The 24217-nt window shown below is 39.1% G+C and overlaps 1 protein-coding gene across 1 annotated transcript; it reads left to right on the top strand.

Moving 5' to 3' along the window:
- The first annotated feature begins 66 nt into the window (after nucleotides 1-66).
- Nucleotides 67-24185, top strand: CLPTM1L (CLPTM1 like). The gene is made up of 17 exons (XM_005482936.3): nucleotides 67-340; nucleotides 1257-1357; nucleotides 2700-2889; nucleotides 3651-3793; nucleotides 5712-5790; nucleotides 9551-9668; nucleotides 11060-11154; nucleotides 12707-12791; nucleotides 14127-14230; nucleotides 15573-15638; nucleotides 16634-16684; nucleotides 17302-17384; nucleotides 19150-19184; nucleotides 19475-19530; nucleotides 19613-19657; nucleotides 22709-22824; nucleotides 24046-24185. The coding sequence occupies exons 1-17, from the start codon at nucleotides 164-166 to the stop codon at nucleotides 24122-24124; spliced, it is 1623 nt and encodes a 540-aa protein (XP_005482993.1). The 5' UTR covers nucleotides 67-163; the 3' UTR covers nucleotides 24125-24185.
- Nucleotides 24186-24217: the final 32 nt, after the last annotated feature.

The following is a 24217-nucleotide window of genomic DNA, read 5'->3' as shown; positions in this document are numbered from 1 at the left end:
GCGGGAGGGGATGAGGGGGCGGTGCCTCCCGTGGCCGCCGGAAGTGACGGACGGGCCGCCGGGGCGGGCGGCGCGTGGGGGATGCGCGAGCGGCGGCGGCGGCGGATCCCGAGCGGGGCTGCGGCGGGGGGCGGGGGCGGGCGCCGCCATCGGCAGTGTCACCATGCTGAGCCGCAGCTCCTTCACCAGCCTGGTGGTGGGCGTGTTCGCCGTGTACGTGGCGCACACCTGCTGGGTCATGTACGGCATCGTCTACACGCGGCCCTGCCCGGCGGCGGCGGGGGACGGCGCGGCCGGGGGATGCGTGTGGCCCTACTTGGCTCGGAGGCCCAAGCTTCAGGTGAGCGGGGCGGGCACGGCCCGAGGCCCTGGACACACCGCCCTTGGCACCGCCCCTGCCCGCGGTCCCTGCCCTCTGTCCCTGTCGGTGTCCTCTGACCCCGCTTCCCTCCGGTCCCTGCTCCCTTCCGGGCCCTCTCGGCAGCGCTGGGCCTTGCGGAGAGCTCCCTTGGCTGCTGCGCGGGCAGGACTTGGCTTCCTGTGGTTTTATTGAATTCGTATCTCTGCTGTCACACACGTACTGGTTAGAGCAGCGTTGCGGAAGAAATGCTGGGCCTGTTTAGTCTAGAGAAGTCTTCATTAATTCATATAAATACGTCAGAGGATGGGTGCCAAGGGGATGGTGCCAGGCTGCTAAGTGGTGCCTGGCGACAGGATGAGGAGTAATGGCCACAAACTGAAACACAAGAACTCCCACTTCAGTGTGAGGAAGAGCTTCATTGTATTGAGGGTTGCAGAGCACTGGAATGGGCTGCCCGGGGAGAAGGTGGGCTCTCCCTGTCTGGGGACATTCCAAACCCATCTAAATGTGTTTCTGTGTTACCTGATCTAGGTCACCCTGCCTTGCCAGGGGTGTTGGACAGGGTGATCCCCAGAGGTCCTTTCCAGCCCTGACAGAGACCCTTTCCTTTATTGGCAGGATCTCTGGTTCTCTGAAATGGCTCCACTTCCTTCAACTTCCAGAACAGGTCATCCCATTAAAATGTGTTTAGTGGCTGGCTGTGTTTCTGTCCCCAAAAGGAGCTGAAAAAAATTCCTTTTTTTTGAGTACACCATATTCTTTCCCTCTGTGTGTGAAACCTTCCTGCAACTGGGAGAATTAGTGAAGCTGAAAGACAGACCTGTACTGTAAACGTAGAGATGCCTGAATTTATTTCCATACTCTTTAATTTCTCTGTGCTGTGTTTTGCTTTCAGTTAAGCGTGTACACTACCACCCGGTCAAGCATTGGTGCAGAGAGTAATATAGATCTTGTGCTGAATGTGGAGGATTTTGATATTGAGTCCAAATTTGAAAGGTAAGGATCTGGACTTGTAGTATCCAAGGTATCAGAGTTCTTTGTTGAATTCTGAAGTGTGCATCCTACCTAGGAGTTACATGGATGGAAGTGTGCATGAAGCCAAGGTAGATTTCACTATTGGTTAGCTTGGATCAGCGTGCTGTTCTCAGCCATGTAGGCAGATGTTTTGTAGAGGTGTGCCTTGCTCATAATAATAAAATTTACTTTCCATTGAGAAAATCTAAAGACAAATGTACCTGGGAGTACTTGAGACTTGCCTCTAATCACATAGGTAGGACAGGGGCTACACATTTTGTTTTGTTCTTAATTGTTGTGGCTTCAGACCTGGAACGGGACTTCGACATCAAACCATGTTCTCCTTTCATGTATTTTAGCAACATGCTCTTCCATAACTATTTCTCTGCTAAAAATCACATAGGAAAACCTTATTTTCTGATAGTCTAGGGTTTGGGGATCTTCTGAAGCAGTATAGGTGCCAAGAGTGTGCCCTCCGAGAAATTTTTTAGTAGAGCACTGCACTCTGCATATGCCTCTGAACAATGAAAATGACTGGAACTGCTTGTTTCATTCTTCAGATTTGCCGTCTCACTTTTGGTTTGTTTTTTTGTTTGTTTAAAATAATTGCCCAATTCTTGACTCTCTTATCGTAGTCTCCAAGGTTACTTCACTCTCTTCATTTTGTATGACTAAAGAGCTCGTTGGTTAGAGTTTAGGTCATATTGAACCTCTCCTCTGACAGACCTTATAAGAATTGTTTTACTGACAGGGTCTGCTAAGCTATTGAAAGTATTCAGAGCAGAATAAGCTGAGCAAGACTACAGGAATAGAGGAGGCATTATGCAAGGGTGCAAGTAGGATGATTTCTTGGCTACTACAAGGGGAGTGACTTCATGGTTTGGGGCTCCAGTTTAGAGTTCTCTGCTTGGCATGCCTTAGCCGAGAAGATATTTTATTAATGTAAAGTGCAATGCAAAACTTTGTGATTTTCTTTTTAAACTTTGTATCGTGTATACATCTGTGATGCATCTTCAGCACATGAAGGCTGGTTTTTTACAAGTGCTGTCATCATTTTGGCCCTGTGACCTATCAGTAGAGGAAAGCAACAAAAGAATTGACAATGCAGTCCTATGTTATCTAGGGAAGTAAAGTAGGGAGTGGACAAAGGTTAAACTATCTTAATTTAATAGTAAATCTTTGGAAACGCATATATTGTGATAAGTACAAAAAATTGCCCCATCCAGCCATGGAACAGGCTAGCCAGAAGTAATTGTGTCTAGTAATAGCTAAATATTTCAGCATGTGCTTTGTCATCACATAATATATTTATTTTGTATTTTAGGACAGTGAATGTGTCTGTACCAAAGAAAACCCGAAATAATGGCACGTTATATGCATTCATATTTCTTCACCATGCTGGCATTTTGCCTTGGCATGATGGTAAGCAGGTGCATATAGTAAGCCCTCTGACCACGTACATGATCCCCAAACCAGAAGAGATTAATTTGCTCACTGGTGAATCAGCCACACAGGTAGGTGTGTGTCCCATCTATGGAAGAGCATCTGCAAAATAAGGAATTTATTTTATAGACATTTCTGGTGTTAGTATCTGCTGTACTTGCATCATTAAACTAAGGATGATAAAACAAAAAAAAAAAACCAAAATCCTCTTCTTAATTATCCTGCTAGTGGCAGACCACCTAGCAGAGCAGAGGCAGCTCTTTAAAATGCTGGCTAGTTATTTAAGCACTATCCTAGTTAACAGTAATTGCTTCAAGGATTCATTGCTTTTGGTGGAAATACTGTATTGCTCTGGAACAGCATGGTGCTGCTTTCTGTAGTGAATTGAATTAATTTGAAATAATATGCTTTGCTGTTGTAAAATAGCCACATAAGATATGAAGAAAAACAGATAATGTTTGGTTGATCATCATTTTGACTGTTTTGAAGTAACATCTGATTACTGTATAGTCCTGATTTCAAAGTGATGTCTTCTAACTAGTATCCACAATCCTAAGGTATGAAGGTTAATTAGATGAATATTCCTTCTTGATGAACAAGGCTGTGAATGGACACTGAAGTTTTGCAGTAACAGATTGTGGTGGGCCTTTAAAATCCATTCTGTTGTATTTGAGCAAGACTCTTGGTCTGGTCAAAATTAAGATAAATTGTTTCTTAGCAGGCTTCTGGTTTATGATATAGTTACTGACTCCCTGGATTCTTAAAGTTAGATTATTAGCTTGTTCAAAATTGTGTTGGTTAGCAGTATGTTTGTTTTTGGTTTTTTTTTAAGCAAATTGAAGCAGAAAAGCAGCCCAATGCCCTGGATGAACCAGTCTCTCACTGGAGGTCAAGACTAACCTTAAATGTCATGGTGGAAGATTTTGTGTTTGATGGATCATCGCTCCCTGCTGATGTTCACCGCTACATGAAAATGTAAGTCGGTGACTTTGTTTTGTCAGAGATGTTATTTATAAACTTATGTCATATTTCTTCAAAAACCCTTAACCTTCTGTAGTATTTTATGTTTAAATGAGCACCTAGAGACAAGAGCAGATGCTCTTAATGCTTGCATTTGGTAGTGACAAATTGCTGCTAAGATACTATGTACTAGAAAGCCTTATTGCAGACACCTGGTTCCTGGACAGCTCAGAGCTTACAATACTTTTTCTGTGTGGAGTTACTATAGTAAGGCAAAGCAGGACTGCAGAGACACAGGTAAAATGCTATAGCAGACCTCAAACCTATTTGTTGTCCTGTTGTCCTTCTGGGCTTCAGAGCAATTGCCATCCCATGACCCTTTCCAGTTTTCCTTCGTGTGCAAGTTGCTTGTACAAACTGGAAGTGCTGAGTGGTACAACTGATCTCCTAGGATACCTGTTTTCCTCCCTTTATGATTCCATTTATTTTACTATGACAGTGTGTGTTCCTCAAGAAAAAAAAATGTCATTTTTCTCAAGAAAATTCTAACAAACAGGGCTGGGATTTTGGGCCTCTAGGTGCAGGCAGTAGCTTCTGCTCACAGCTTGCTTCAGTCACTTCCAGTATCAAGCATATAAGTAATGCTCTGTAGGCTTGTGCTGCTGTATTGTGCTGCCTTTCTCTACCAGTACCCTCCTAAATCCAGAAGTAGTTGGTTAACCAGCAGACCCCAGGGGATAGCTTTCCAGCCAGAATAGGTGGAACCATAACAAGAAGGGGTTGTTGGACTGGGGTTGATGGATGAGGAAATTTTTTTTGGTTGATTTGCATCAGTGCTGTCTAGTTATGGCATTACACAGGAAAAGAGTTTTGGTATGAAATAACCTGCTGCAATTTCAGTAACAATAGCTTTAATCATAGTTACTACATAGAAATCAAATCACTTCAGTTGAATAACCAAGCACTATTTCTGAGCCTCAATTTAGTACTTTTCTGTGCTACTGTTGCACATTGTGTGTTTAGTATGTGTCTCTTAGCATGCATAGAGACTCTTTTCTGTTGTCAGCAGCTCAAGTTCAACTTTCAGGCTTTGAGAATCTCTATGATGCTACTCCATAGATTTTTACCAAGAGCATCACAGTGTAGATACCTAACTGCCTTTCTAGTGAAGACTTGAAGAATTTGTCTCTGTTAGGGTATTGGGCTAAATAATTTTGCAAGATGCTGACATAGCAATTGCGTGTAGGTCATAATTTACTAAATAACTTTACAGTAATCAATTTGATAGAGGGCTTGAAGGCTGGGAAGTTTTTATTGGATTCATGCAGGTTGATGAGGTCGTATAGCAATCCAAATGAGAGCTTCTGTAGATGACAGAGAAGATTTCTGCTCCTTGTACAGTCCCTGCATTAGTGTCTGACCTTCTCATTTGTGCATCAGCCAACATCAGGTTCATGGTCCCTTGTGGGCGAGAGCATGAGACTGATGTCCTGCCAGGAACCAGTGAGTGAGGGAGATGGTGGAGGGGTGTCATGGTCACAGTGGGAGGGGGATGTTCAAAACAAAGGACATAAATATATGCCGGTAAACTTCAGCATGTTTCTCTTCTGCAGACTTTTAAATATCCCTTGGTCATTCAAAAGCTTCAGCATCATCACAACCAATTTCATTTGTATTTTTATTTGCTTATTCTGTCTTTCTACAGAAGGGTGAAAACAAACAAAATTTTTCAATACCTGTATCTTTCAATGAAAAATTGATTCTGGACTAGTGGCTAATTTCTTGCTGTGTGTTAAAAGAAAATGTGCTTGAAAAGATGGTGGGACGTTTCTACATGGGTCGATTTGAAAGTGATGAATGAGTGCTAATTTGAATGAAAGTAGTTTTCTTTTTAGATCACTGCAGTTATAAAATCCATGTTTAAACATCCTAGGGTTCAGTTGGGGAAGACAGTGCATTACCTTCCAATATTATTTATTGATCAGCTAAGCAACAGAGTGAAAGATTTGATGGTGAGTAATAGAATACCTTTAATTACATTTAACAGTTTTAACAGTAATCTTCAATGTTGTTTTAAGACTTTTTTGTAAGTTGTTTGCTGTAATGAAGAAGTATAAATGCACAAAAGGATTCAATGACCATTTAACTTAATGTGACCTAATGTAGTAATTGCAGAAGCTGGATCTGGGTTTTGAGACTTCTGTGGCAGAAGTATCTGTCAGTCACTGTCTTCTATTCCACCAAAGATGTTTGGATTCCATTGCTTCTGCCTTTTGGGTGGATATGGAGGACATCACTGTAGCAGCAGTAGTGGCAGGACCAGTCTCTTCACTAGTTTGACTCCCTAATATGAGGGAGTTGTGTTTGCATCCCAGAGTAGATTCTCATACCTTCTAGGCATATTGACAATATCCACAGCTGATAGTGGAGCTACACTTGAGATAAGTCAGTAGCTATTCTCTTATCTCCTCAAAATTCAGACATGGGTAAATTTCTTGGTGCTGCTGTCTATCATGTTAGAATAACTTGAGCACCTGAAAGTTTGGTGTCACAATGCATCCAATGATTTTGTGCACTTAAATAAATCAGTATTGAAACGTCAGTAATGGAATTACAGAAGGATGAAGTTGGATGAGATTTCTGGAGATTACTAGTCCAGTGCCTCTTCTTAGAGTAGGATCACGTGGAGTGAGTTTTTCAAGACCTTTTCCAGTTGAGATTTGGTTATATCCAAGGATGGAGAGGCCACAGCCTGTATGGGCAACCTGCTTTAGTATTCAGTCACTCCAGCAGTAAAAAAAGAAAAAAAAAAGAATACGGCAGTCCCATGTAGCTAAATCATGTTGGTCTTAGCAGCTCTTAGTTAAACCTTGCCGTTCTTTTCAGTTGCACTGACTGTAATTTGGTACTTGAAGTTACTGAGAACAGCAGTCTAGGGGAGTGCCTCAGAACTGTTAAATGAGCACATCTGAATTATGCATCTTCTAGCTGGAAGCCTTTGTAGATGTAAACTTCCCATAAACCTTTAAAATTGTCTCTCCAATTCATTACTTTAGCTCAGAGAAAGGGTTTTGTTACTTAGTGTTCAAGAGAATCTTTATAAATATGTATCCCTTCCACCCCATATTTGTACAGCAAAATAAACTCCTGAGCATTTGTTACAAGTCTTGACAGCAGATTGTTTTGTCCAGTATTTTTTTAGATATGTATTTGTAATTTCTGTATTAGTGGCCATTGTCCTTTGTCTGAAGTTTTATCACAGCTCATCCAGTCCAGTTCAGTACATTCATGTGAACTTTTAACTGGTCAAGTCATGTACCCTGTTTACAAATAAATTCAGCATTCCCATGTTACTAATGACATTCCTGCAGTTGTCATGCATGCCACAGTTAATACTGTTGTAACTCACTGCCTTAGAAAGTCATTAAAGATCCTGGGAAGTGCTGCAAAGATTGTTCCACTAAAACCTGCAAACTTCCCTGTCAGCACTGGCTTATGTGATGTCTCAGTAGTGTTTGGCCAAAGTGCTCTCAAGCCCTGCAGAAAGAGTGGTCTTGTAGTAAACATTCTGTGAGAGACTAAGTGGTAAGTGAAGAGCAGGCATGAATAAGGAGGGAAGATGGTACAGCTTTTGTGGAGCCAGGTTAATATTTGACTGTAAATAGGGATGCAGACAGTATCTGTTTTCTATGCTTGACCTAAAATCATGGAGCTGAAGTTGTGTTTTTCCTGCTTGTGCTGGGCTGTGTAGATTGTTAACTGACTCTCATTTTCATCAAGTTGTGGGTTTTCTGTGGTGAGTACTGCAGTCTAGAGATTGTGTTCCTCATGTTCTTAACGTGCTTGACTACTGTGGGTTTGGGATTCCAGAGAGTTTATTAAAGAGATAATTTTAAAATTCATACCACTGAGGTTATTTGCAGTGTTTGCACACTGTTTTGTAGTATTGATTAAGGAGAGTGCTAGAAGTAATGATGCTCTGATGCCATACTGCAAGAGTAGGTGTATTGCAGGGATTTGGTCATTCCTAGCTGTCAAAGGCTTAGCAACCATCACACTCACATTGAGGTTGTGAGGCACCACTTCTGGGTTTTAAGTTGTTTGTTAAGAAAGAATTCATTCTTCTAATCTTACCTTTATTTTAGTTTGCTTTTGCGGTTGGACAATTCCAGTCTCTGTCTCCTGTTGCAATCCAATTTCCTCCCTACAGTCCCCCTAATTCCTCCATAGTAATTCTTTGTCTGTGGAGAGTGCCACATTTGCCACATGCTGCTTACCCAGGCATTTGCAAAATTTTTGTTTCTTGACCATCCTCCACAGATAAAATTTCTTTTCCCTTTCTGCTGTAAATGTTAACACTGTCTTTGATAGACTGAGAAATTGAAATTAGACTCACTGAATTATGGGAATCCTTTGAAAAGGAGAAGCAGTGTGGAAGATGTTCATATGGTTTTTGGTAAATGGCTGTAGAATCTTGCCAGTGTTCTCTACAGTCAGCTGTAGCCACACTTGATTTTTTGTTCCATTCAGTTCAGAGATCCCTGACACTGTTCTAGTTTCTCAAGCTTTTCTCTCTGCTGTATTCATAAAACTTTCTCAGCTTCCCTGCTTGTCCTTCATGTGCCTGCATGTTCTGCCCCTGTCTGAAAAGCTTACAGAGTCTTGGGAGGGTGGTGAAATTGAGATTTTTTTTATACTCACTGGAGGAAAGAGTGAATGGGAGAATGAATGTAGTCCTCAGTTCACATGTAAGTGATAGGTGGGGAGCCTAAAACCGTGTTCTGTGTCACAGGAATCAGAAGCCCATTCACCTCAGTTAGGTGTCAGCTAACTAATTACTGTAGAAACAGATGCAGACTAGAGCAGCAGGTCTGAGATGGGAATTATGATTGGGAGTAATTAGGAGCCTGGAGCAGCAGATCTTGAACTCTTGCAAAGAGTGCCTGCCAATCTGTCGTCCTGGGCTATCCTTGGAAATGTAAAACAGACTGCCTGGGCATGTTCTGAGATAGCTACTGAGTATTCGAACATCTTAGAGGACAAGGGGGTTTTAGCATTTTTTTTAAACCTGTTTGAGAGGTGGGCAAGAATACCTGTCATGCAGAAGGAGCTGAGGCAATTTAAGACTTTTGTTTTTTCAGCTTAAGTAACATGTAGATGATACAGTAGGATTAGCAGAGATTTAATTTTTGGGGTGCAGAAAGAAAATTTTTGTGACACTCCAGATCCCAAAGTTATCTTACTTAGCTTTAGCTGTGGTGTTTTCATTAGTGTGAGCTAGTGGCATCATCTTGCTTCCCTACCCTTTCAATTTCTCTCAAAATCAGCCTCAGTGAAGTAAACTTCTGACTGTGGCCTTTGGGATACAATTTGCTTGTTGGGTTTTTTTGGGTTTTTGTATAATATTCTAGTTTAGGTAATCTTAGCATGTACATTCAGAGAAGAACTGTCAAAAGACTTATCTTAAGCACATGTTTCCCACTTTATGCTGCCATCTCAGAGGCATTTGTATACAGGAACAGTGAGGTTGCTATAGGAACTGGAACAGAACAAACTGCTAATTTAACATTTCTTGGAAAAAACACAAAGACTTCAAGCATGATATAGAAGTCTAAGATCTTATTCCCTTTTAATAACAAACTGAGTTAATAAAATTGTGTGATTAAATTACAGTGTGATACAATCACTTTCTTTATTTTAAAAAATATTAATGGAAGTAATTGTTGCCATTTTTCTGCTGTTAAAGATGAAACATGTCTTTTTGAAATGCAGGTTATAAATCGTTCAACAACAGAGCTACCTCTTACAGTGTCATATGACAAAATATCTCTTGGAAAACTCCGATTTTGGATCCACATGCAGGATGCTGTGTACTCCCTCCAGCAATTTGGTATGTTTACCTTTAATGACTTTAGGCTAAGAAACCACAACTAAGCCCTTAATTTGTTTCTTTTATGTACATAGATAATACTTCTTTTTTGATAGCTGATGAAGAGATTTAATGCTACAAATCTTGTGTTGATTCACCTTAAGTTAAAAATATATGTTGACATGTGATAAGGAACAAGAATACAGAGGTGAATTAACCATTTTTAAAATTAATTTTATTTGGATAGTACTTTGTAAAAGCATTGGAGGACATAGTCAAGAAGAGCATTTTCACCATGGGTTATCCCTATCATCCATGGAACAGAAAAGTTGAATCAGTGGTACATAGGCTTTGATATACAGCTGCTCACTGTAGCCATATATCTGCAGTGAAATACAGGCAGGCCATACTAAGTAAAATCCAACTGCTTCTCCTTAGTTCAGGCCAATCTATATTAAAGACAGTCATGTCTGCTAAACAATGTCTGCTAAACATAATTGTTGTGAAAGAGTCAAGTAATTGCTTGCTCAGAATTTGTGGAGGGCAGTTGTCCACCATCAGCTCTTCATAATTTTTTGTGAGCCTCCTCAGAATCGAAATTTTCATATTCCATGCCTTGGTTGTTGTATGATAGACACAGATATCAAGACCTCTCATCCTGAGTGGACCTCCTGTGCCTGGAAAAAAGGCCTGTGTAAGGTGCTGCTTGTTCCCCCTACGAATGTAGATAATGAAACATAAGGTTTGAAATTCTCCTATTGGAGTAATTTCTGGAGCAGTCAGATTAGTAGAAAAGCTCCAAAATCACTTGAGAATTGCAATGTACTTGCTGTGATGGCAAAGCAAGTTGGTGCTGCACTCAAGGACCATTGCCATAAATGCAACATTGTGTATTTTCTGAGAACTGTGGGCTTCAGTCATGTTGCATCTATGGCCATGTTTCTCACTGACTTTCATTGTCCGTTACTGTGTAGTCCTTTCCTTATCTTTCAGCTTTTGATGTGAAGCTCACTCTTCCTGTGTATCAAACTAAAGTTCAGAGGCCAATTTGTAAAACCTTTTTTTTACTTCCTCCTCAGGCCAAAATGCTTTAATGTGTCTTCCCATTTGTCTGTCAGGTGGTCAGCTTAGGTTGTAATTACACGACATATTAAAGGCGCATTACAAAACATATTGTAATTACGTAAGTCAAAGGCTTGTAACTGGTGGGGTTTGCGTTTGGGCAAGACAAATAACTTGCCAAAATACAGGTAGATTAGGATTTTACCTATAAAGCTTCCATCATGTTTTGGATTTATGATTCCTTAACAACACTTGTGCAGGTGACATAAGATTCCTTTCACACTGGACTTGAGCATAACAGCAGTGAACTGTCAGGTACTTCTTGCACAATGACTTGTTCTTTTTTGTAGGGTTTTCAGAAAAGGATGCAGATGAAGTAAAAGGAATTTTTGTTGATACTAACTTGTACTTTCTGGCTTTGACGTTCTTCGTAGCAGCGTTCCATGTAAGTGGTTTTAGTTTTTAGACAGTGCATAATATGGGGGGAAAAAAGTCGGGGGAGGTGTTTCTGACTTTCAGGTGTTCCATTTATTAAGAATTATTCTTGAAAATAGTCATTTCAGTAGAGCAGTGGAAGCATTATTTGGTACAAAAGTCAGCTATATTTCCAATACAGAGTTAACACAAAAACCTTAAATAAGGCAGAAATTTGAGGTAATTATACAGAAATTAACAGTCTTGACTGAAATATAAAACATTACCTTCATTATCACTTTTTTTTCATTGTAGTTGAACCAAAGCCCCTAGAATTAATATGCCTGTCAACACTTGTTTAAATTTTGTTGACTTCTCACAAGGTTTATCACTGCAGTAGCATAGCTGGGGCACCTGTGTTAGGGTTTGAGTCTCTGACTTCTAACCCCTGCAGAAATTTAGATCAGATGATATTTTCTGAAATTGCTTCCAGAAATGTTCCTGTAAAGTGTGGAGTGCTCATGATTATTTTTTTTTATTTGTCCCTTTTTTAGCTCTGGCTTAAATCTGAACCTTGATTTTTAATGAACAACTTTTTTTATACACTGGGAATATTTTGTAATCTACAGTTATACTCAACACAGTTCCCATACTCTGGGAGAGATAAGAACTTGCCTGGAATGTTGCGTTTCTTTATACTTACATTGCACACAGTTAACTTGTTTGGAAAGCCTTAGACTTACATGGCATATTAATTTAATTTTTCCACTCAGATCATCAGATTACAAGGTATCTGTAGACTAGGACAAGCTTTTCTGATACTTCTTTCTTTTGTGTATCATTTTCCCAAATAATAAAAAAAAACCAAAAAACCCAGAAAAAAACCTAAACAACAACCCCCTTCCATAAACAGACAAATCCCACAAAAACAACTGAAAATTTCCTCATTAAAATCTACTGACCCAAGAATTTCTGGAATCTGTGTTTGATTTTTTTTTTAGACACTGAAGGCTTAAAGGAAATACCAGAACCTGTACTGAATGAAAATACTGAAGAAAATATAAAAGCTTCCTACAAATAAATTGAATTCTAAAATGTCCTGGAAGTTTAGTTCAACTTAGTGACAAAATACAGAGGAAACTTGGCTTGCTGTATTGTAGGATTTTTTTTTCTAAACTTTTGATATTAAGCAAATGTAAATTGACTATCAATCCAATACTGAGCATTTTTAGTTTAATTTCTGTGCTTTTCCCTGAGGTGTGTGGTTCCTCAAGGTCCTTGTTCTTCACCCTCAATGATGAATTTCGCTGTATTGGGTGTCTGGCTTGCTTTACAGGACGCTAATCTGGGCAGCATTGCAGTGGTAGTGTTTGAAATTCATCCTGCCATTTTGCATTGCTTTTAGAGCCTGGGCTTCTACAACTTTTCTTTTTAGGTTTTATTTGTGAGTCTTAATTTTCATTTCTGAAGCTTCTAAAATGGAGGTTTTTTTAATACCATGTTGAATGCATTGTTAGCATTTTCAGTCTCTCATTAGTGTATGTTTCAAATGAGCAAATGAGTATGTTTCTTCCTATTTGCAGCTTCTCTTTGATTTCCTTGCATTTAAAAATGACATCAGTTTTTGGAAGAAAAAGAGGAGCATGATTGGGATGTCTACAAAAGCAGGTATGGACTAGAATGCAAAGTGTTGTCTATGTGCTGTCTGTTTTATGGTGTGTGTTTTCAGTTTGCTCTAAGTTAACACTTTGTAGGATTATAGAGATAGCCAAATGAGATGGTTTGTGTACAAAAAGATGGCTAACAGGCTACAGAGATTTGACTGTTAGTTACATCTAACTTTGTTCTAACTTTGTTAGTTCTGTGCTCAGGTATCACTTGAGTTTAAGCTCTTGTGTCGCTACTGAGGTTTAACTGTCTTGGAGTTGGGAATTAGATTAATAGTGAGTCAGTTACCATGTTTTCCTTGCTGAAGGAACAGAGAAGTACTTTGAGAAAAGAATGAAGAGCAGAAAAAGTTCTGTGGGTGGAGAGAATGTGCTTTCATGAGTAATGCTGTTCTGCAAGTCCCTTGTGTTCCTTGTAGATAACTACAGGTTCCAAAATATTTGTGGGTGGAAAGTGCTGTATTGTAATGCTCTTGCTTGATTTGGGCTTTGATGTAAACAGGAGCAATGGAGGCTCCTGGGGTGGGGGAGGGGGAGAGCATGGGAGGGTTGACTTGATTTGTTTATAGGAAAGATGAGAAAAACAGAGGGATCTGACATCCTGCCAAGCCTTCCTAGAAACAGATGAATTGCTTTTTTTCCAGTCTTGATTATGAAGCAGAATTGTAAACCTGGTGTCACTTGACCTCTGAGACTATCCCTAATTCTATCATACTTATAGATAGATTAAAACATGTAAGGAATATCAGAACCGGGAGGGAAGGGCATTCTAATTTATGATGAACAACATGCTTTATCATGTGGAGAATCCATTTATCATTTTTATGAGTGCATTTTTTTTTTAAAGCAGTTGTACTGCTGTTGGCATGTGTATGCCAAAATGTTTATAAAAATTCAAAACTGTCCATGGAATTTCGAAATAAGAGTCTCAGTAAAGTCAAATTCAAAAGACTTTAACATTTACAAACAATAAATGAGTCTGAAATACTGACATATTATCTCACAGCCTTTCAGCTTCCAGGAGACAAGCATCATGAATGTAGCTCCTAATTGTACTCACATATTGCTGAATTGCTTCAGTACAGAAATCTTCATTAAATGTTCCAATTCTCTTTCATCTCCTGTGATAAGGATTGCATAAAATCTTCTTGTTCCCTATTTGCCCAGAGATCATTGGCTGTTTCTAGGACTACTAGATATATCAAGATGTACACAGAAGAAATTCATACCTAAATCATGTAAGACAGAATTGTACCAAATAGACCATCAGTCTTCTGTCATCTCAGCTGTTCATTTAAATATTAATAAGCCTTCCATTTTCTTGTTTTCTGTCTAGTGCTTTGGCGGTGCTTTAGTACTGTGGTAATATTTCTTTTCCTTTTGGATGAACAAACAAGTTTATTGGTACTGATCCCAGCAGGCATTGGTGCAGTGATTGAGGTGAGTTCCTAAAGCTGTAGCACCAGATACCAGTATTTGCAGCAACATCCATAGTTTATAGTAGAAAAATAATGCTAAACTAGTTACTGGAAAATTCTGCTGTAGCTTGCGTGTCCTTGGCTTTCAGTGACAGAGATGGTGTCCCTTGATCAAATAACTAAACTGGAAGTATCTGTTTTTTGTGGGATGGGCCAACTGATATTGCAGAAACCAAACACAGTGATGCTGAGGTTCCACTTACCACATCACCCAATTGGCCTCACTCCTGGCCAAGCAAGTTTAACCATGTCAACAAGCCTGCATGGAAGCACTGTCACATAGCAGGCTGTGTGCCCACAGACGGTGCCAGGACTGAGGTGGCTGGGGAAGCAGGACAAGGAGGAGAGTGCTGCCTGTGTGCATGATTCCAAAAGTCTGCATCTTGTCAGTGGGTTGCAGGTAGCACAGCTGTCTCAAAGTGACAGCAATCTCAGTGACAGTACATCTCAGAGGAATTTGTCTGCTAGGAAGAGCTTTTTCACAAGTTAGACTTAATTCCTGTTTCTCATGCAGTGCTAATAGTGACATTGATTCTGTAAGAAATTATTTTCTCACTTGTATCAAAGATAACAGTAAAGGATTGTCATTACACTATTCCCCCTTTTTTTTTTTTTGTCTGGAATATATGGTGGGTGAGAAGAGAATACTGGTGTATCTAAAGTTAAGCAAATTAACCTTGTCCACAAAAAACTTCAGAGAGTGCAGCTCTCCTGGGGACCTGCATTGCCTAAGTTGTCAAATCTGTATAACAGTGTGGGTACATGAGTAAATTTTCAGGTGAACTGAAACTTCAGGTTTATGTTAGGGTCAGGCTGTTACAGCTGTACAGTAAGTAACCAAATAATTCAGCAGATTCACTGACTCTTGCTTGTAGTTCACTGCTGAAATATAATGACTATATAAGTGCCAACTTAATCCCTGTTAGGAGTTCTGAGGCACTTTCATCAAAGGCACATAAAAACTTGCTTGGCAAATGACTACTGGAATTTTCTAAATGCCTGACCTGGGGTTCATCTTGGTGCTAACCCCACTTAGGCACTACCATTCAGGTATCCTGGAATGACTACATTACTTCACTTAAATTACATCATCTGATAAAGAGACTTAATAGTGCAGGCTCACAACGTTGTACTTGTTTGATTACATGGCATTTGATTTGTGTAGACACAGGCAGTGTGTGCTGCAATCAGGATACTACTGCTTTATGCAATGGGGGATTAAAATAGGTAATCTGGAATCCTTCATAAGATGTTCCTTTGTACAATAATCTTTTATGTGCATTTTTTGGTTTTGCTAATCACAGCTCTGGAAGGTGAAGAAGGCCTTGAAAATGACAATCAGGTGGCAAGGTTTGAGACCCAAATTTCAGGTATAGTATACATTGCTCTGTTAATGATTACACTCTTGAGTCATCCATCTGTTTCCAGGTTACCATGCCACTTGACTTCTAGTAAAACGAAGAATTTTTTTAATTATAAAAGTTTCCTGTGTGCATCTCTCTATGAATGGCTTAATCCAATAGCAGGATGAGCATTTGCAAGCCTGTTTCTTTCTTTGAGTTCTTTAGAAGAAGCAGCTATTTGTATGTATTTATGGTGCAAGAAACTTCAGAACTTTTCTGTCAGTTCTGCTTAATCTTTATAGGTGAGCTGTGCTGCTGCCACTGTCTTGGAAAAGCACTCTTAAGTGGTGTCATGTTTTGAAATAAGAAACTGGCTTTTTCCTGAAACTGTAGCGTAACTTTTCCATTGTGGAGCTAACAGAAGATGTGGCATGTTCTGGGGACAGTACACTCTTAGATGATTCTTCTGGGTAAAGTGAAGTGCTGAGATTGCAGAACATGCAGTGGCAAAGTGCAGTCTACACTAAAAGTTTATCTTGCTGGTAGAAGAAACAGTTGTCTGATATTCAGTGTTTCTGCACAAGAAGTGCTGGGGTTTTGTGCTGCTTAAAGTCTGTGTCTGGAGTGACTGGTGGCTCTGCTTGTTCCTGCATCAAGGAACTGTGTTGAAGCAGGCAGAATTTCTGGACATGTGGAGGTAATCCATAACAATGATAATCCATGACCTCTTCATGGTTATGGCTTTTCCTAAGTGCTTCCTGTATCTGACAAATTTCTAGCTACTTGACTTTGCTCTTGCCTTGTGAATTCTGCTGTTTCAATGGCATTTCTCTAAGCAAAGAAGTCCTGGAAGTTTGGTATAAAATATGAGGCTAAAAGTTAATCTTTTTGCCTATGCTATATTTAGTAGGCTCTAATATGGAAGCTTTTAAAAGCTTTGTTACCTGCTTAATGTAGAGAGTTGGAGAGCAAATGCTTTCCCCTATGTTGTGATGTGATTATGACTTTCATATGTGTTGCAGTTTGGTGCATACAATGACTCTGAAAAGAAAACCGAGGAATATGATGCCCAGGTAAGAGGGAATCCTATGACTTGGGATCTACGAAGTCTGTATATGTCACCTGTTGATTGACTTGTTTTGCTTTTTTTTTCTACAAGTGTATTTTCCACATCTTCACAGTTGTCAAGTGGATCATCACTGTGTAGATGATCAGCTAGTGAAGATTCATTCTGATAATTTATGAAAGGAAACTATGAAATAGTTCTTTTGGTTGTTGAATCTGGTTGAGGCATTGCTCTGAGAAGCCTTACCACTCAAAAATTTGAAAGCTGATATTTGTACTTGTTATTTTTACTGAAAGAAAGTTCACGTGGTTCCTGTTTTTTGAAAGGAATTGAGCATAAGTGACAACATTGATGTTAAGTAGGAAGCTACTTGTAGAGACTGATCTTTGCACTGTCTCTTGGTGCCAGCACTCTGAGGTGATTGTTTGTCTGAGTTGGGCTTTGGAATTTTCACCACCACCACTAGAAGTGGAAGCATAGTAGAAATTATAGGAGGCATTTGGGAATAGGAAAATATTTTCACGAAAAACTTATGTGGCTGTCTTCTTTTCACGGCTATTTAATGCCATGAAAAATTCGTCCATATGGAATGTGAACTAACAAACTATTTTTCTTATCCATCAGGCTATGAAATACTTGTCATATTTGCTCTATCCACTGTGTATTGGAGGTGCAGGTTACTCCTTGCTGAATGTCAAATACAAAAGGTACTGTAACTCTGTAAAGGATCTTACAAGGAATTGAAACATTCCCCATTTTTTTATTGAAATTGGTTGTTAGTTTGATGCATAGGCCAGGAACTAGAAACTTCCTTGTCCTATCTAAAGTTGAAGAACATAGATTTTTTTTAACATCCTGTAAGCAACAGGCTGTTGTATTTCACAGGTTACCTGATAATTACTTTAGCACAGAATTCAATAGCTTGCATACATGTCAATCAGAAGAGGAGGAAGAAAGCTGCCATTCATATTCAGAGGGCCAGTTGGTGATAGGAGAGATGAAAGGAATTCAGTGGTTGAACCTGTCCAATAGCAAAAAGAATCAAAAACAAAATCAATTGGTTTGAGGCTTCTTTGTTCCTAGATATGATAGATGTGATGGCAAGCAAGCAAAAGCATTTTTTAGAAAGGGCTCTTTATTCCTTTAGAGCCATGAACTTCCTGCAACATAGTAATACTTCAGCAAGAGCTGGACACTCAATATTTCATGAACAAATGAAACCCTTGTCACCTTTCACTCAAAATAGCTGGTTGATTTTTTGTTGGAGTGATGCAAGCGTGTAGCAATGAGACTTTGTTGTAGGAAAATCCTGCAAACACAAGCTTGGTGAGGCCATGTAGACATTTTTTAATAGTCCTTAGGCCCAGATGGGATGGGAGAAAACAAGCAGTAGTAGTTTTTCCTGATGTTATTTTAAGCTATTGCTGCATACATGAGCTGTAACACTCATACTAGAAACTGGGGCAATTTCTGGGCTATTAGAAAAGCATATTTTTCAAAAGGTTCTTATCATAGTAAGCAGCTAACAAATATGCAGCATTTTAAAATTCTGCTTTTCTGACAAAATTCTTGAATTTGTTTAGTATTTCAAAATACTGTATTTCAAGTATTTTATGAGCTGCAGCTTAAGAAAGTGAAGGCAATTCATATTATAGAAGTCTTGCCATTGTTAAATCAGTAAGGAAATGTGCCAGAACAAATAATTTTAGCAGTGGATTATCCTTTAATCTTGGAGGCATTTTCTGATTCATTCTTTAAATACTTGTGGATTACTGAAATGCTGCTACAACTGTAATGTTGCCATTAATGTGACAGTTACACAGCAGTGCAAGTTTAATTTTAAATTATGTAACCAGAGTGTGACAGTTATTAGCTGTTCTCAGAATTGCAAAGCAGGAGTATGGGATTCTGTCATTGTCTGTAGCCCTACCATTATTTTGTTAGGATTGTGCTCCATTGGATATCTAGGAAGGTTATTAGATGTAAGGAGGGAAAAATCTAGATTCCTTGTATTTACTTTTTTTTTTAATACCTACTGTTGTAGTTTGCACTGAATGGTACTTGCTAAGGCCTTACTGTGCCATTAAGTGACTCTTTAATATTTAGAACACAGTGTTGTCTTGGCAGGCCTTAATACAGTCAGGTTTCAGTGAACAGTATTACACACACAGTGTACATATCTCATGTCAGTTATCTGATTATCAACATAGATGTCTTAAAATGGTGTGTAAAAGTATAAAACCAGTTGATAAATCTGTCAAAACTTCTTGTATGGACTGATAAATATCATTTGCTTAAGCTGCCTTCTCTGGAGCCCCTCCAGAGAAGGAAGATGTGAGGTATTTAGTTCTTGTGATGGAGAAATTTATAACATAGCCATTTCTTGGAGTAGTTATGTGGTCTACAGTGATGTATAGGATGTGTTATAATTTTGGCTGAAGAGAAATATAACTGTACTCTCTTTATTTGTAGCTGGTACTCCTGGCTGATTAACAGTTTTGTCAATGGTGAGTCCCTTCTGTTCTCTTTTCTGTACATATTTTTTCAGATGAAGGCCAGGACTCAAAAGTAGAATATTAACTGCTGTCATTTGGATCAATGTAATACAGATAAATAACTTATTACTAAATTATCACCGTGATTGAAAAAGGGAGAAGAATCAACCCAAAGTGAACAAAAGAATTAGATGCATCTTCGTTCTTCAGGGGGAAAAAATGAGTAAAATTACTAATTATGGAAGTACAGTCGTGTGATTAACATCTGTGCATATGTTTCTTTTCCATATTTCATTCTTCAGGAGTGTATGCTTTTGGATTCCTGTTTATGCTGCCCCAACTATTTGTAAACTACAAGGTAAGATTGAAAAGTGATGAAGGTCTACTTTTCTAGTCTCTTCTTCCAGATTTGATTACAATTTGATACTTTTTATTTCCAGATGAAATCTGTTGCACACTTACCATGGAAGGCTTTCACATACAAAGTAAGTAAAGCTCTAATTTAAAGTTGTGTGCAGTCATTTTGAAAATTATTTTCTGTAAGAAAAAGCCTAATAATAAATAGCTTAAGGATGGCTGTACTTTTTTTGTTTTAAGAACTAAACTTGTTTGCAACCATCCTTAAAATAAAAAACCACACTGTTTTTCGTTTTTCATAATGACTTCCATATGATGAGAATACTTACATCCTAGTTTTTATGATAATACTGCTTTTTGTACTGTCACCTGTCTTGCATTAGTGCAGATGTTGCTCCTGCAGATAAATGTATCAGTCTCAGTTAAATGCATTATTTTAAGAAGGTATCAATGCATCACTGACAAGGAATAGTTGCCAAGAAACAGTTAGGAATGCTAAAAGACCTGGCAGGTTCCAGGAGCTACCAGAGGCTGAAGTAATGCCACACTGTTCTGTGCCAGGGTGGTAATTGTGAGCTTCTGGGCAGATGTGAGGGGCATTGTTCCGTGGGGGAGGAGCGGCTGCACTGTGGTGTCCCCACTGCCTAGACTGCCCTGGTAAGGCAGGGCAGTGCTGCAGCCAAGCTCAGTAGCAGACCTTGGAGGGGAAGGTGAGCTTATTTAAAACCAAAATCAGCTCACTAACCCTTTGATAGCTGCATACACACAAGCACCCACTCGTGTGTCCAAGTGGTTTTTGTAGTACTCAGACACCAAAATGATAGACCCAAGTATCCCAGTCAGCTCTCATATGCACAGATATGGATAACAAGGGGCACCCACTGCTGAGTTCCCACATCCCCTATGTTCTCCTTCATTTAGCAACTCCATGCTAGTTTTGTTCTTGTACCCCTGAAGAGGTGATAGTGTTTTGACTATCATTTCCCACCAATCCCAGTCATTAGAGTTTTTGTACTGTGCTTTGTTTTCCTGATCTTTGTGTCCTGAGAAACCCTGGCTGGATGTGCGGGGAACATCAAGCCCTGATGCCATCACCATGTACACTTTTTACTTGTGCATCCACTCATAAATGCTTTCATTTTTCCTATGCTGATATATTAAAATTGTCCAGATCATCTGTACTTTAAAAGGAGCAGTGTTAAAAACTGCTCAAGAAATGGTGTCCAATTCTGAACAGAAGATATGGGACAAAAGAACTAAAGCATACATGCCTAAAGAGACTACAAAGGCTTTTCCATTTCTATGAGCCTATAGCAATTGTCCAACTTTCTAGTGCCTTCTGTTTTTAAGGAAACAGGGTGCATCTAGGAAAACAGATTGAAATGTAGCTGGTAGCGGAATAGCAACTAAGCAGTGTTTGATGTGGAAATAGAGACAAAAATAACAATAAACACAGTATTTCAGGCATATACTAGGCAAGTCAGCATGTTTCTTTAGAGGAGAGAGCAAAAGATATATTACTGAAATAATTTCACAATTTTACTTCACCAAAGAAAAGAACTGAGCAGAGACATCACCAGTTAAATAAACAACAGAGGGAGGTTATTCAAGCAAATAACCTTTAAATCAGTACAACCTTGCCTTTTCTTACAGAGCATTTATAGTTCGTGTCTAGATGCCGTAGGCTATCCACAACAAACGCGCGTGTGTGTGGAGAAAGAAGTCTATTTTTGTTTTCAATTATGTTTCATTTAGACATTTGCTTGCTCTCTTCTTCACTTCAAGTGGAAAAAAGAGTCTGAGGGTTCACCTGTGACCATTGTTTTAGAGAGCTTTGTTGTCTTTTTTCCTTAATTTGAACTCTGACTTTCTAGTTTCTGTGGGTTTTATGTTTCATTGTTAATAAAGAGTAAGTAAGGTAATCTCAGAAGAAAATTATCCAGTCCAAACACTATTGAATGGACTGCCTTGGTGCATTCACTTGCAGTGCCTTATGAAGACTGCCTGTGTGCCTGAAGGATGGAGCATTTAGCTTTTTCTTCCCATTGTTATTGTAGGATCACTCACTTGGGTGTTGACTTGGAAATGCTGTCTTTTCCAGCTTGCCAAGGTTTTTATTTTTGTTCCATGAGAAACCTTTGCACAGGCTTGAGAAATGCCAGCCATATTCCTCATTCACTTCAGACTGATGGATTTGTTTTGACCTGACAGAAAGAGCTCTCCTGTTGTAACTAATCTCTAACTGGAGAGAGAACTCTCTCCTGTCCAACACCCCCATTTTCTGCTGGTATTTTCTTCCATCATATAAACATTGGTTCATGTTTAGAGTGAGTTTTGTGCTTATATCACTTGTGCCCTTCTTATGGTATGGATTAGCATACAGCTTGCTGAACTGAAAGGAGCCGTGTTACTGACTCAGTTTGTTAACCTAACAGTGAATATTCTTTGCTGGGTTTGTTTCCCGATGTTTTCAGTGAGTTGAAGCAGTTTATTGCAACATGAGTACTAGAGCTGGTGCACTGTAAGAGTTGATGCGTACACTCTTCCTGTAGCCAAGAGCCAGATCCAGAGGAGTTGCCTTTTGGTTAAATTACTTTTCATTATTGCTGCAGAAATAGAGCCTGTAGTACACCTAGTTGACTGGAATTGGTGTAGAAAATTACCCATCCGTTATTCAAGACATGGTTACTTCCAGGAAAGCACTGAAAATATTTTAAAGTCTTTCCAAGGCTATTAAGTTAATCTTCTTAAAAGCAATATATTAAAAAAATTTTACACAAATTTCTACAGAAAACGAAAGTGAAGTGACATTTTGTACATCTTGTCATTTGAGTAATGGATGAACCAAAGTCTGGGGGTTTTTCCAGTTCCTTTTGAAGTTTTCTCTGAAATTGAGTATGTGTTTTTTCCCCTCCCATGACAATACTCTCACTTACCTGAAACAGTCCTACTTCCTTTTTGCTTGTAACTTCTGGTCTGTAGTAGACAGTATGTCTTCAGTAAAAGAAGGCATTTTAAAGTTTGCATTAACTAGTTTTGCAGCATAACTTGTAAGTGTTGTTATAAATATGGAGGAAGTCTGTGTTCCCACAGAAAAATATAGGAAGCTTCTAACTTCGTATGACTGATGACTTCCTTTCTTCACAGCCAACTGAAGTACACTTTTCTTTTATTTGTAGGCATTCAACACCTTTATCGATGATATATTTGCTTTTATCATTACTATGCCAACATCTCATAGGCTGGCATGCTTTAGAGATGATGTTGTGTTCCTGGTCTATCTCTACCAAAGATGGTATGACTTCCTTTAATATTTGTTACAGTTTTTACAGTGCTATAGATGGTTGCATTAAGAGGGTTGCTTTTGTTGCTATAAAGAGCTGTAGATTGGGATAGACTTGGAGCAGAAGCTTTACACTATAATAATGTCTAGTACAGTATGGGCTGGATCATGTTAGTTATGTGCCTAGTAAAGGGAATGGTGAGCAGGGCACCCTGTAAAGGAGATCTCAATACAAATAAGAGGAACTAAACCATTTTCCCATAACTGACAATAATCCTGGACATGACACAGAGTAGTAAAAAGATTCCTCTTCTCACAGTACTCAGAATTTTTGTCAGTTACCCCTTTTCCCTCCCTATAACATCCTTCTTTTCACCGGATTTGGAAGTTGGAAATCCTCCCACCCCCGAAAAAAAACCAAAACAAAACAAAAGAAAAACCAAGCAAAGCCTACAAAAAAAACCCCACAAAAACAAAACAGAAAAAAAACCCACAAATCAAATGTGAGACATAAATACCTGAAGTTAGGGAAAGGAGAGAAATTTCTAAGCTTGCATTCACCTTAGCAGTTTTGGGCTTCTAACCCTTGCTGAGGGCCGCATCTCCATATGCTCAGTGTCTGAGGCATGTTATCCAAGGTGCTCTGCAGGGCAGGAGTGAAGGGTGTTGTGTGATGGAGGACTGCCCTGCTCTGCCTTTCTGTTTACGTGGTTTGCAAAAACAAGTTATCAGGTTCTCTTGTAAGTTGAGTACCTGCTGAGTTTGACATTCTTTGAGTAACTAAAATCAGGTAGGGAAGAAAGCTATATGCCCTACTTATGAAATACTGTTCATAGTGAAGTTACAGAAAGTGCATTTTTGTTTCCAAGAATAAGCATTTTTGTTTATTGTTGTTTTTGTAGAAATTAAGTGGTCAGTAGCTTCTGATAGGGGCTGGGCCCTGGTTTCAAGCTTGAGAGGTGTCCTGGATTGCTTGAGAAAAGACCCCAGCCAAGCTTTAAGGGAGCTAGTACATCTATTAAGAGGTTCTGTTATGAGACAACTGGTTGAGTCATATTGTGAAAAAGCTGATATGTCTGTACAAATCTTTAAAGATGTTGATGTTTGCCACAAATGGGAATAGAGAATATGATGACAAAGAAATTAACTTTTAAAATTAAGCATCATAGAACTACTTAATTCCTTCAGATAGGAGGCTGTAATGTAACTAAAGATTTGGGTTTTTTCTGCCAGGCTTTATCCTGTGGATAAGAGCAGAGTAAATGAGTATGGAGAATCTTATGAAGAAAAGTTAAAAAAAAAAAGCTCATAGAGAATAACTAAGAACTGAAGAAAATTCTGACCCCTGGACTCTTCCTTGCTTTATGTATTACGTGGTCTTAAGGAAGGAAAAACTTATTTAATA

The sequence above is a fragment of the Zonotrichia albicollis genome, chromosome 1 (genome assembly GCF_047830755.1).
Source record: "Zonotrichia albicollis isolate bZonAlb1 chromosome 1, bZonAlb1.hap1, whole genome shotgun sequence".
NCBI classification, from domain to species: domain Eukaryota; kingdom Metazoa; phylum Chordata; class Aves; order Passeriformes; family Passerellidae; genus Zonotrichia; species Zonotrichia albicollis.
The sequence above is the reverse complement of the archived record's forward strand: the minus strand, read 5'-3'. Positions and strand labels throughout refer to the sequence as shown.